Here is a 13,734-nt window from a genome sequence, read left to right on the forward strand (position 1 = left end):
TGGACCACCCACATTGACGCACACATTTTTATTATGCTTGTGGCTAATTATAAACTGATCAGATACTGTAATCTTAGCCTGAGTTCAATCAAATCTCTCACCAGGTGTTTAACAAGCTCTTAAGTTTGGCCAGCACAGCATCATCCCAGAAGTATCAGTCTCACATGTGGAGCCAGATGCTGGTGTCCACCTCTGGATTCCTCAAATCCATTTCCAACGTGTCAGGGAAGGACATCGGACCCCTCATAAAGCAATGGGTGTATCCTTCAAATGCACTATGTGGAAGACAGTAAATTTTCTTTAACGTATTTTCCGCACTATAAGGCGCACTTAAAAGCCTTTAATTTTCTCAAAAAACGACAGTGCGCCTTATAATCCGCAGCGCCTTATATATGGATCAAGGCGCTCTGTCAAAATGTTGACATTCCCTTTAGCACAGCTCCATCTAGTGGATGCATAGCGCAAACCCAGTCAAACGTTGGACTGCAGTATCTTCTATTCTATGCGCCTTATAATCCGGTGCGCCCTATATATGAAAACAGTTCTAAAATAGGCCATTCATTGAAGGTGCGCCTTATAATCCGGTGCGCCTTATAGTGCGGAAAATACGGTATTTGTTTTGTTGTTTTTGTGGTATACTTGTTTCTGGTTGGTCAGTTGATGCATTCTGCGACCAAATATTATTATTTTCTTTTCAGGGCTGCCCCCTAATAGTCGACTAATCGTCAGTTGACCAGAAGAGGCTTGGTAGACTAAAATTTTATTAGTCGCAGAAAAAACAATTCCACAGGCAAAGTCACGCAGTCAGTGACAGATTGTTAATGGCTGGTCAATTGTGGTAATGGGTAATGCAGGGCACCCAGATGCTCACCTATCATTCATTGACCTCAAATATGACTTATCATATGAAATATCCAAGTATTAGCAACTTTACATGGCTGCTCAATCTAATGTTAACCTAGAGAAATGTGTGCTGTTTAAGTGTCTGCGGAGTGTAGAAGCTGAACAGCAGGACGCTCAGAGCGTGACCGATCGAGGTGCCGGTCACTTGCTCTTAAAATACCCCATTAGTTTTTTTTGTTTGTATAGGTGTGATTAATATTTCTTATCTGTAAGGACTCTACGTTTATTTGTGTGCACTCACAATAACAGCAAAACACGCTTTTGTAAAATGATGAAAGCAAACAAGATGCACTTTCTGCAGTCTCTGTCTCTGTGAACTTGAGTGCGAAACTCCGTGTATAGGCTATCTTTGCCTTACAGACATTAAAAATATATCTGTAGAGAGTGAAATGTCTGCTTTCACATGAACCAATTCAACTGGAAAACAAATATTGTCAGATTATATAATCCGTATGAAACGTCACATACGCAGAAATGACAAGTCTGTGTCGCCGACTTCATCTCTTGACTCTGCCGATAGGGCTGTGACGGTGGCAGATTTTACCACCATGATCCAAATAAAACAAATCCCCTTTTAAAAGTAACTGTGCTTTAAATAACGTTTGTCCATTGCATTGTCTTGACACTAGGTTGCGAAAAGTGACTTGACTTGAATTATTCATTCAAGAGAATCGTTTAAAAACATCACATAAAAATTGGTGTATTAAATATATATACACTACCATAAGATGTGAGATGTAAGATGTGCAAGCCTGCATTTATTTAATCTAAAGTACAGCAAAAACAGTAAAAATTTTTAATATTTTTACAATTTAAAATAATTGCTTTCTATTTGAATGTATTTTTAAAAGTAACTTATTTTTGGGATCGCAGTTGAATTTTCAACATCATTACTCCAGTCTTCAGTTTTCACATGATCATTCAGAAATCATTCTAATATTCTGATTTGCTATAGTAGATTTTTTTCAGGTTTCTTTGATAGAAAGTTCAGAAGAACAGCATTTATGTGAAAGAGAAATATTTTATAATGAATGTCTTTATCGTCACTTTTGATTAATTTAAAGTATCCTTGCTAAATAAAAGTATTTATTTGTATACCCCCCAGAAAAAAAAAAAAAATTCTGACTCCAAGCTTTTGAACGGTATAGTGTATAATGTTACAAAATCTTATTTCAGATAAATGCTGATCTTTCTATTTATCAAAGAATCCTGAAAAAATCGACTCAAATGTTTGAAATATTGGTAATGATAATGATAATATTAAAAATGTTTCTTAAACCGAAAATCAGCATATTACAATGATTTCTGAAGGATCATGTGACTCTGAAGACTGGAGTAATGATGCTGAAAATTGCTTTGATCACAGGAATAAATTACATTTTAAAATATTCCAATAGAACGCAGTTATTTTAAATTGTAAAAATATTTCAGTATTTCACAATATTACTAATTTTGCTGTATTTTGGATCAAATAAATGTAGGCTTAGTGAGCAGAAGAGAATTCTTAAAAAAAAACAAAAAATATTACTGTTCAAAAACTTTTGGACTGGAAGTGTATATTTATTTCATATATATATATATATATATATATATATATATATATATATATATATATATATATATATATGTATATGTGTGTGGTGTATGTATGTATATATATAATATATATATATATATATATATATTATGTGTGTGTGTGTGTGTATATGTGTGTGTGTATATATGTGGTGTGTGTGTATATGTGTGTGTGTAATGCATATATGTGTATATATATATATATATATATATATATATATATATATATATATATATATATATATATATAAAATATATATATATTTTTATTTATATTTATGTATATATGAGTATATATATTAGTGGTGGGCATAGATACATTTTTTTAATCTAGATTAATCTCACTGTAATCTTGAAATTAATCTAGATTAATATAGATTAAAATGGCTCATTTTAATTCTTCCGAAGGAATTCAAATTATGTTCAATAAGATGTACTTATTAGTACTGATAGAGCTGTGCTGCACTCAAACATAGTAGTTTGACGATGACTCTTTCCCTGCGCTACATTGCTTGGCCCGGCATCTTCCGCATTAGCTAAGGGATGCTTTGCGTTTAGGTGGTACTTGAGACTGGGAAGAACTCCTACAGTAAACTAATTCCGCATTGCACAAGTTGCAAACAACCTTACGCCTGTTTCACACATACTCCGTCAGCAGTGCGTATGCGTTGCATTTTTTTTTTTACGCACCCATGTTAACGGATTCCAGCGTTCACGCGGTTGTGGTCCATCAGTGCGTTCCAGGAGCGGTGCGTCTGCAGCAGTGCAGCGATCGTTTACGTACCGAGTCTATTTTTGTTGTGCTGCATGTGCTGAATTAAAATGACAGCGCATTGTTCGCGGTAAAAATTAACATGGATTGACACGAAAATGCAGTAATTTCACAATAATTGTATGTTTACTAATTAATGCTTTGTTTGTTTTGCATCATATGGGTTTTTGGCTAGGTTTAAAACAAGAAAAAGAGCACCTTTAGATAAACGAGGCAACATGACATAGGCCTATGCACTTTTATGGAAGCAGAAAAACAAAGTTCATTAACAACCGTGCGATTGCTTGTAATAAAGATTTAAATGCAAAAGGCACGAGAGTCGACTGTTTCTGTCAGTGGTGCTTTAATTTTAAATATTTGCGATATCCCAACAAGAAAAGTAGGCTAATTGTTGTGTTTAAATGTTTTGTTTATACAAACCTAGAAGTCAAATGCATGAATAATGTTGTTTATATTTATTAAGTTTAAACTGATGTCTATGATTATGAAAGATTGTTACTGTTCTGTGATAAGAGTCACATTATTATTATTATTATTATTTTTTTTACAAGGTTTGAAATATAGAATAATGAACAAATGTTGTGTTTGTGGACTAAACAGCTGCGGATCAGTAGCGGACTGCAAATGCGTCCTGTGTGAAAGCACAATGAGTCCGTGCTGCTTCTGCACCACACACACACGGACTGCAGACGGAGTATGTGTGAAACAGGCGTGAGTCTTGTCAAGGTTTTTTTGGGAATCTTGGTAATTTCACTGTAGGCATACACACAGGTTCGAAGACTCGTTCTCGCCTCCTACAGTGCAATTCGTCTAGGTATACATCCGCGCTAAACTATCACGGTGAAAGTCATCATAGCTTGCGTAGTATAGACCCAGCTCCCAACCTTTGAGAATAGATTAACGGGGTTTTTTTTTATCGCCCGATAAGAGTCTCACGTTAACGCAGATAACGGCCCACCACTAATATATACAGTACAGGTCAAAAGTTTGGAAACATTCCTATTTTTAATGTTTTTGAAAAGTCTCTTCTGCTCATCAAGCCTGCATTTATTTGATCAAAAATACAGAAGAAACAGTAATATTGTGAAATATTATTACAACTTAAAATAATAGTTTTCTATTTGAATATACTTTAAAAAAAAATAATTTATTCCTGTGATGAAAAGCTGAATTTTCAGCATCATTACTCCAGCCTATATATAAATAAACTGGATGACATGATAATATTTACTACTTTTACACACCAGAGGCTTTTTAATGAATTGTGAATCTAAAATATATGTGTTAGAGAATATACAAATGTTTAACATTGTTTGTGTCATATCAGTAAGAAAAGCAGTTCTGGGCTTTATTTATTTATTTTTTATTTTTTTTAGATAACTTAGTTGTTATTCTTGGATTTAAATTCAAAATCCCATTAAAATTAAATATGTACACCATTTGGATTAAATTAAAGTATAGTCAAATTTTTTTGTGTTTTGCTTTGGTACCGAGAACTTTGGATTTTCACTGGTATTGGTTCTGAATACTGAAATTTTGGTACCGTGACAACACTAATATATATAGGCCTATATATATATATATATATATATATATATATATATATCTATATATATATATATATATATATATATATAGTAATAGTTAATAGTTTTTTATATATTATATATATATATATATATATATAAGATATATATATATATTTATATTTATATATACACATTTGAAACAAATATTAATAAGTGAAGCTCGATCATCTATTAACAAATGTGCGTGTTTATTTTAGCACTTCCGTCAGTGAATACGCAGCCTGCAAAACACTAAAAATAAATCTAAGAAATATTACAGTTAAACAAGAAAGTAGACAGGGTGACCATCACAGCCCTATCTGCCCAAAAACAAAGAAAACACTAATTTATTAAATTATTAAAATGTTAATGCGGTCTCCTTGCTGTTTTTCCCTGACACATTCATAATCATTAGCTTCTGCGGTGTGCTGTGGCAAGCTTTATGTGTGTGCTTGAACACTTTTTAGGCTATGTAGGCAATTAAAGGCCCATTATAATGATTTAAATGGTTTATTAATAAACATGCGATTTAGTCAACTAATGCTTAAAATGAACGACTACTAGTCAACAAGAAAAATGTTTAGTCGAGGTCGGCCCTGATTTTTTTTTTTTTATAGTTATTGGTTAATTAGTTATTGTGGTAATTAATGTAGTACAGTGATATTACAGTTAAAGGGGCCATGACATGCCTTTTTTCATCACTGAGGTTCTGTAGAACAGTAAAGATGATTTTAACTGGAATTGTGGTTATTGGTGATTAATAAAATTCATGCCAGTGGCTGCCAGTCTTTGAGAATAAAAAAATTATATCAAGGTAAACAAAATTAATACCTGTGGCTCCTGACAATATATTGAGCTCTTACGAAGCGAAATGATCTCAATATATTGTCATGTATTATAATATAATTTTGTGTTCCTTATGGTGCTTTTCTTGTTTTATTCTCCAAGATGGGCAGCCACTGACTTGTGTTTTATGATTCCCCAAGGACCACGGTTTCAGTTCATGGTTTCAAATCTTCTTTACTGTTCTACTCAAGAAAAAAAACACCTACATTTTGGATGGCCTGAGGGTGAGAAAATTAACAGCAAATTTTTGTTTTTCGGTGAACTACCCCTTTAATACATGCTTTATAATTACTAATAAACAGCCAATATGCTATTAATATGCATGCTATTAAGCAAGTAATGAGATAATGAGAATTAGAGAAAGTGTTACCAAAATTAATGTTGCTTAATTTAGGAAGTTTGAGCTCAAGGATATTGTAGTTTAATTTATTATTACCTTTGACTCAACCTCAGAGACCAGAGTGGGGTGGTAAAATTTTTTGGAAGTTTTGCCTTCAACAGGAAAAGAAATGTCTTGGAACTTGAGATCCGTCAGGACTACACGTCATCTGGCACACAGAAATATGTGGTGAGTGATCGCAGTGCGAAAATCAGATGGACAATTGTGTGAGCGAAACTAGTCTTTTATGTGGTCCGACAGTGATTATGTGCATATTGAAAACTTACACATGCTTTTGTTTTTGTTAGGGCCCTATTAAAGTGACAGTGCAGGAACTGGATGGGTCATTTAACCACACATTACAGATAGAGGAGAACAGTCTCAAACATGACATTCCCTGCCACTCCAAAAGCAGAAGGTAGGACACCTGCTTTCAGAACAAAATTCATGCCTGAATCGAGTCAGTAGTTCCTGTTAATAGTATAGCATTTAAAATTCTCGTCCAGCACTTGGCATGATTTAGGTTTTTAATTATTTTATTTATTTTTTTGTATCCTTATTTATTCTTTCTCTGCTAACTCTTTTAAAGAGATTTTTAACAGAGTTAAACAAGATAAAGTTTTAGAATTTTTAGCAAAAATAAATTTTAAAAACCAAATTAGATCTGCAACTAACAATTAATTTGAGTAGTTGGCTTTTTTTATTATTTTTTAAATCAGATAAAAAAACCTTTCTTTTTTTTATTGACAAAATACACAAATTCTACATGCTGCCCAATGCTGTCCTTCAAACAGACTAGCCAAGTGAATACTATAAACATACTATATGCTCAGTAGGGGTGGGTGATATAGCCTCAAAATTATATCACGATATTTCAAGAATATTTGCGATAATGATATTTATGACGATATAGAAAAAAATATGGAACAACGTTTTATTGGTGATTGTAGCTGGCAGGTAGCAGCATTTATTAGTGTGAACGCAATAGCCGCGTTTCCACTGTCGGGCTTAAAGCGGGCGTGCTAGTGCGTGCCAGGACCAGTCGCGTTTCCACTGTCACTTCCGGGGCTTGATCGTGCCTCGTCGGGGCTTCCTCGGGGCCAACGGCCAGGGTTTTTTGGCACAAAACGAAAACCTTGGGTCAAAGCGGGCCAGCTGGGGCTAGAGGAGTGGTTATGAACAAAGGCGGAGTTTCTTCGCGTCTGGAGAGTGTCAGCGCCGTTCATTTCAGAAAGATAACAGCTATAACGTTATTTACATCAACATTAAAAACTTTTAAAAATAAGCTGAGCTCAAAACTCACTTTCAGTCAGCAGCGAGTGTTTGAAATAATGCAATCCCATGTGGATTATAATCACCATAAAAGGCAGAAATATTAATAAGCGATGTAAAAGACTATGCACGCTAAACATTAACGTTACCATAATAAACAAAAACCGTTTGAAGAAGTGGGACGTCAGCTTCTTATTCTCTATCACAATTGTGTATTTATTTAGTAACATATTTTATCTGTCATAAGTCTCGTCTCGAGAGTTTAGCTCCACGTAGCATGTCATCAAAATATTATAATCAGTAAACAAGGCAGAAATATAAGCGATGCAAAAGACTGTGCACGCTAGACATTAACATTACGATAGTAAACATGGTAAATACAACCACTTAAAAAAAAATTCTAGTTTTGTCGTCTTTTGGAAAGCCAAACAAAGTAGTTTCACTTTCACAATGAAACACAGCGTCACACAAGGCGGGCTTGAATGAGCGGCGGCTGGCGGGCTTGATAAAGGCACGGCCGGTGGGCTTGCTGCAACCACATGTGACAACCCCAGGCTTGGATTTGAGACTTTAGTCTTTGCAACTTCACAGATCTTATTTATTCACCAAGAGCTTGTAACATTCCAAAGAGAAAGGAAAGTTTAAAATCGCATCATATGACCCCTTTAAGTAGTATTGCTTTATGTATCCCCAATTGTAAGTCGCTTTGGATAAAAGCGTATGAAAAATGACTAAATGTAATGTAAATGTAATAATAAATATAGCTGCAAGCAGCAATTACGGGGCCAAGCACTTCAGCGGCAAGTTGAGGAGCTAAGCATGGCATGGAGCTTCAGACCAAATGCAAAAATTAGCAATAAAAGCAATTTTAGGATGATTGTAATTGTAATGGCGGAAAAATCATAAATACAACCTCTAGTAGTGTGATTTCTTGGCTTATCAAGTGTGACCAATAGGTGGCGCTGTTATCAAATCGATGTGGTGTGTTCTGTGTGAGTTCACAACGACACACAAAGTTTAGTGTCAGTATGCCAAAGCACTGCAGAGATACAGCTACAAGTGCCATTTTGGCATCATGCCTCAAATTCGTTGCTGTGGTATACGAAAACGGTTTTGTCTATCAACACAAAATCCATAACTTTTTGTCAGCACAGTCTGAAGATCATATGGCTCGATTTTGGTGAAAATCGAACCAACTGTTGATGAGTTCGAAAAAGTAGGTTTTCAACATAAATCAAAATGGCAGAAAGGAAGTTCAGCTTATTCTGGCATATTTGGTATCTATGTTGTCGGCATAAGCCACTGAATATTTTGAGACCAGTTTCATTGCAATAGGCTAATGCAATAAAGTTATTAGCATTTTTATAAATGTAATTATTAATGGTTAATGAATGGTTTATTACTCTTGACCAATAGGTGGCGCTGTTATCAAATTGATGTGGCATGGTCAGTGTGAGGTGACAATGACACATACAAAGTTTGGTGCAAATATGTCAAAGTTTTGCAGAGATATAGTCTCAGAACCATTTTGGCACCGTGCCTAAAATTTGTAACGGTGCTGTATGAAAACGGTTTTGTCAATCGACACGAAATGCATAATTTTTTGTCAACACAGTCTGAAGATGATCTGACTCGATTTTGGTGAAAATCGGACCAACAGTTGAGGAGTTAGAAAAAGTAGGATTTTAACATAAATCAAAATGGCGGACAGGGAGTTCAGATTTCCTACTAAAAAATGTATATGTCTGTTGTTGGCATGACCCAAGGAATATTTTGAGACCAGTTTCATTACAATAATGCAATCAAAAGTTATTAGCATTTTTGGGAATTTTATAATTAAAGGTTAATGAATGGTTTACTACTCTTTGCCAATAGGTGGCGCTGTTACCAAATTGATGTGCCGTGGTTAGTGTGAGGTGACAATGGCACATACAAAGTTTGGTGTAAATATGTCAAACCTTTACAGAGATACAGCTCTCAGATGCAGTTTGGCATCTTTCCAGCAAATTCGTTCATGCGCTAAACGAAAACCGTTGCGTGTAGCAACACGAAATCCATAACTTTTTGCCAGCTTTGTCTGAAGATGATCCGAGCCAAATTTGGTGAAAATCGGACAAATTCAAAAAAGTAGGTTGTCAACATGAATCAAAATGGTGGACAGGAAGTGGTATCGGTGTTCTCGTCATGATCCAAGGAATCTATCAACATCAGTCCGATTACAATAGGCTAATGTAAGCAAAAGTTATTAGCATTTTTTTAAATTTCATCATAACTTTTGACCACAAGGTGGCGCTGCCCCCAAACTTTTTGAGTACCATGAGGGTATGGAGCTGAAGATTTTTGTAATTAGTTTCGTAAAGATACGCTAATGCGTTCGTAAACTACAGCATTTTAGAACATAATTCAAAATGGCCGACAACTAAAATGGCTGACATTGGAAAACTGGGTATCATTCAATTCGGCATGATGCACCAAATCTAATGAAACCAGGTTTGTGATTTTTGGCCAAAGCATTCAGAAGTTATGAGCAAAAATATGCATTTTTCACATCTCTTGACCACTAAGGGGCAAAGTGTCGAAACACTGCAGGTAGTCTCAGGTCATGCTTTGTTATAACACACACCAAGTTTGGTCTCAATACGCCAAACCGTTGCGGAGATATAGACTCACAAGCATTTTTGCATGCTTTTCGTAGAATTTGTTCTCATGGTATTCGAGAACGGTTGGACGAATCAACTTGAATTCCATAACTTTTGGCCGGAATGGTCCGTAGATGATCTGATCCAATTTTCATGAAAATCGGACTAACTGTCTAGGACAAGTTCGAAAAAGTAGGTTTTTCGAACAATTAAAAATAGCGAAAAAACTAAACCTTGCATTTTTGAATTTTGGGGTCCATTCGACTCGGCATGAGCCAAGGATTTAGAGGAAAAACGATTTTTCCTTCTGTGCCTTACGGTTCAAAAGTTATTAGCATAAAGATACTGACATTTTGGACAAGTGGTGGCGCTAGACTCCAAATTTGCTATGGTTAATGTTGACGCTGCCCTCTATCAGTGTGCCAAATTTAACAACTTTCCCGCAAGCGGTTCTATGGGCTGCCATAGACTTGCGGCGGAAGAAAAAAAAAAATCACGCTAACGGATACAATAGGTGCCAAAGCACCTTTGGTGCTTGGCCCCTAATAAAGTACAGCGTTTTCTACTCAAAAAATAAAAAATAAAAGAAACAGGAAGAGATCTGGTATCTTAACCCGCTGCGCTCAGTCACAGCCAATACAGCATCATCTTTTCTAGATTTTGGCTAGATTTTGGGCTAATTATAGGATACTAAATTTGTTAATGTTTTAAAGACATTAATGCTTTAAAGAAGATATTTTTAAATCTTTGCTGCATTGTAAAAAAAAAAAAAAGAAAGAAAAAGAGAAAAAGAAAAAAAAATTCTACTCATTTAAAATTGCGTTTCGAGATGGAAAAAAATCATAAGTCACGTAGGCTCACACAGCATTTTATTTAGTTGTATCAAATTTTAGACCTTAAAAAGTCTTAAATTGTTCAAGAAAGTCTTATGATTTGAAAAGGTCTTTAGTTTGGTCCTTAAAAGCTCTTTAGTTGTATATGGTTTAATGTGATGATAAGTCTTAAATTTGGTTTTTTTTGATTGTATTAACACGAGTGCTGCACATCAAAGTCCGGTGCTGTGCTGCTTTGTGTACAGCAGTTACCAGGGAAACAATTATATTTCTACCAAACGCTCCACCTGCTGTCAGAATGAATGAGCATTTTCAATAAAACTGATGTTTTGTTCAGAGTTCAGACAAATGCAAAAATCGACCCATGTTTTTACCTTGCAAACATGCAGAGCTTTAAATGTGAACTGGTAGATCGATAAGAAGACAATGCATTATAAAAATCTAAACAGAATAGGGGTGTGCGACAGTGCACAGCATAAATGAGTACACCCCCTCTAAAACTTAACAAATTCAGCAGTTACTCTTTACTTAGAAGATATGTTAGGGTTCTTTGGAGATATAATGTTCCAACAAGCCTGCTTGGTCAATTACCAAAGAAGAATGCCAAAATTATTCAGCAAAATAAGATTTTCTTATCAAAGTGATAACATTTTGTGATGCAAAAATGAGAACAGACTGGGCACATGTTCACACACTGTCTGTAATGCATATTTTTTCCCGAGCCCATGTTAACGGATCAGAGCGTTCACACTGCACATGGAGAAAGATGTGAACAGAAAAGGTTAGAAAAAGAAAGGTGCGAAAATAATTAATATCTATATGAGCATAGAGAGAGTTGTGAGTGTAGGCTACAGGATGCAGTTTGAGCGAGAGGAGACACGTTTTAAGTGCGCGTACTCTCTCCAGGTGAGAGCCGTGTGTATCTGAGCACGCGCGTCTGGTTTTGTGACAGATCAAACGAAATCTGCGTGCGAGTGGACAGATTCGCACTCGCGCATTATTTTAATGTGCTTTTGCGTTACAAGAACGCGCTCTCGCTGCTGCTTCTGCACCGCATACACATACTGTATAAGCACTGCTGACGGAGTACGTGTGAACCTGTATAATGTATAACAAATCTATTTCAATACCTGAAGCACCGCTACAATGAGCTCTATGACCAATGCATGGCAAAAAATAAAAATCCCTGGACACGGGATTTATTTAATTATTTCTTTATTTTTGGCATATGTCTAGACCAGTGGTTCTCAACCTTTTTTTCCACCGGGCCGCACTATGGTCCAAGTGCAAGTCTCTCTGGCCGCACGCATATTATTTACATATTACTTCACCAATACAAACCAACCTGATTTATAATATTATAGCCTGAATATTACGATATCTAATCGATTACATTCATTGAAATAAATAAATAATTCTGCTCTCCATAAATAAAACACCTGATGCTGTCGGGAGTTGACCAATTTTGTGAAATACGGCTCGAAAGGAGTAACAGCACAATGAAGTTGTGGTTTGTAAGACGCACACGGGAGCATGACTTGATGCGCGACATTGCAGAAAATGTGCATTCACAAATGTAGCCTATGTTGATCCAAATATGGAAAGCACTTTCGAATTTAATATGAGGTTTTCTCCAGAGATGTTTTGCCACATTTCTCCATTTAAGGATGATTGCTGCGTAGTATGGGTGTTTCCTTTTGCCTGAACATCAGTGGTGGGGCAAACCGAAAGTCCAGCACTCTCTTTCACTAATGATACTGCGACTATTCTTGTTTGTATGTGTTACTTCGCTGGCATTTTCCTCATTTAATATTTCTCACTTAACTAATGGCTGTTGATGACTAGCTATTTGTAATTGAATTCTGCCAAAGTGCGCACTTGTAAATGTTCATTAAACGCGTTAATTATGTGAGTAGGTCTGCTCATGTCTGAAAATAATATAGCATATGAAAAACAAAACAAAATTATTTAACAAAAACATTAGGCTATGGCTTATATTTCTTTTGCGTTCAGCACGTGGGCCGCATTTAAATTCGTGATGGGCCGCGGGTTGAGAACCACTGGTCTAGACATTTTGTAACACCTTTTCTTAGTGATTATTTTGACTTATGTCTGTTCTAGAGACATGTTACAACTTTTTGATTAAGCTCTAATTGGTTTTCTTTTGGAAATATGTTTTAAATTCATACTGAATGCATTTCCCAGCAAACACAGAACAACGTTCCCGTATGGTTCCCATTTGGTTATTTTTTTGGGAACCAAACAAGAACGTTCTAGGAACGTTCCCTGTAGGTTATTTTTAGATTTTTGTTTATAACCTAAGGAGAACATTCTGGGAACGTTCCCTGTAGGTTATTTTAGGTTATATTTCTATAACCTAAAGGGAATGTTCCCGGAACGTTCCCCTAACCTTAAGGGAACATTCTATTTACGTTAAGAAAACTTTCCTGGATATCCAATACGGAACGTTCTTGGGTTCTTGGTAAAATTGTTAGCTGGGTTATGACTGTAAAGCATGTCTGTGTGTGTCAAAATCATGATTAAAATCGAAATCGCAAAATTAATCAAAGAAATTGCGATAGGTTTTTTTTGTCCATATCGCACAGCCCTAGTATATAGGCCACTGAATCATACTCGGACTTAATACTGGCAGCAGTGGAACCACTTGGGAGAGAACTGCCAGGTGACTTATTTCTTAGCATAAAAGACGACAATGGTACAAGAGGAATACCAATTTATTGTTTTAAGTGTGAAAATGTAACAGAAGTAGCACCGACATTCAAAAACTCTTCACTTTAAGTTTTCATTTAGTGATGAGTGAATTTTTTGATAGAAAAAGAGCAAGAAAAATAACATGCATGTGTCTCAGAGCCGGCAAAAGCTTTGAAAAGAGTGACACTTTATCTCAGAGTATGACGCAGGCTGCAGAAGTGACATGCATGCTTGT

The 13,734-nt window shown here is 35.6% G+C and overlaps 2 protein-coding genes across 3 annotated transcripts in view; one reads left to right on the forward strand and one right to left on the reverse strand.

Moving 5' to 3' along the window:
• Positions 1-13,734, reverse strand: part of LOC109053914 (disintegrin and metalloproteinase domain-containing protein 9) — a 1,168,157-nt gene that overhangs the window by 74,964 nt on the left and 1,079,459 nt on the right. The gene's annotated exons all lie outside the window — the stretch shown is intronic.
• Positions 1-13,734, forward strand: part of taf2 (TAF2 RNA polymerase II, TATA box binding protein (TBP)-associated factor) — a 114,643-nt gene that overhangs the window by 19,098 nt on the left and 81,811 nt on the right. The window contains 3 exon segments of the mRNA XM_042730124.1: positions 105-259; positions 6,118-6,232; positions 6,352-6,461. Coding sequence (XP_042586058.1) covers positions 105-259; positions 6,118-6,232; positions 6,352-6,461 — 380 coding nt within the window.

This window comes from Cyprinus carpio, chromosome B8, assembly GCF_018340385.1.
Source record: "Cyprinus carpio isolate SPL01 chromosome B8, ASM1834038v1, whole genome shotgun sequence".
In the NCBI taxonomy this organism is placed as follows: Eukaryota; Metazoa; Chordata; class Actinopteri; order Cypriniformes; family Cyprinidae; genus Cyprinus; species Cyprinus carpio.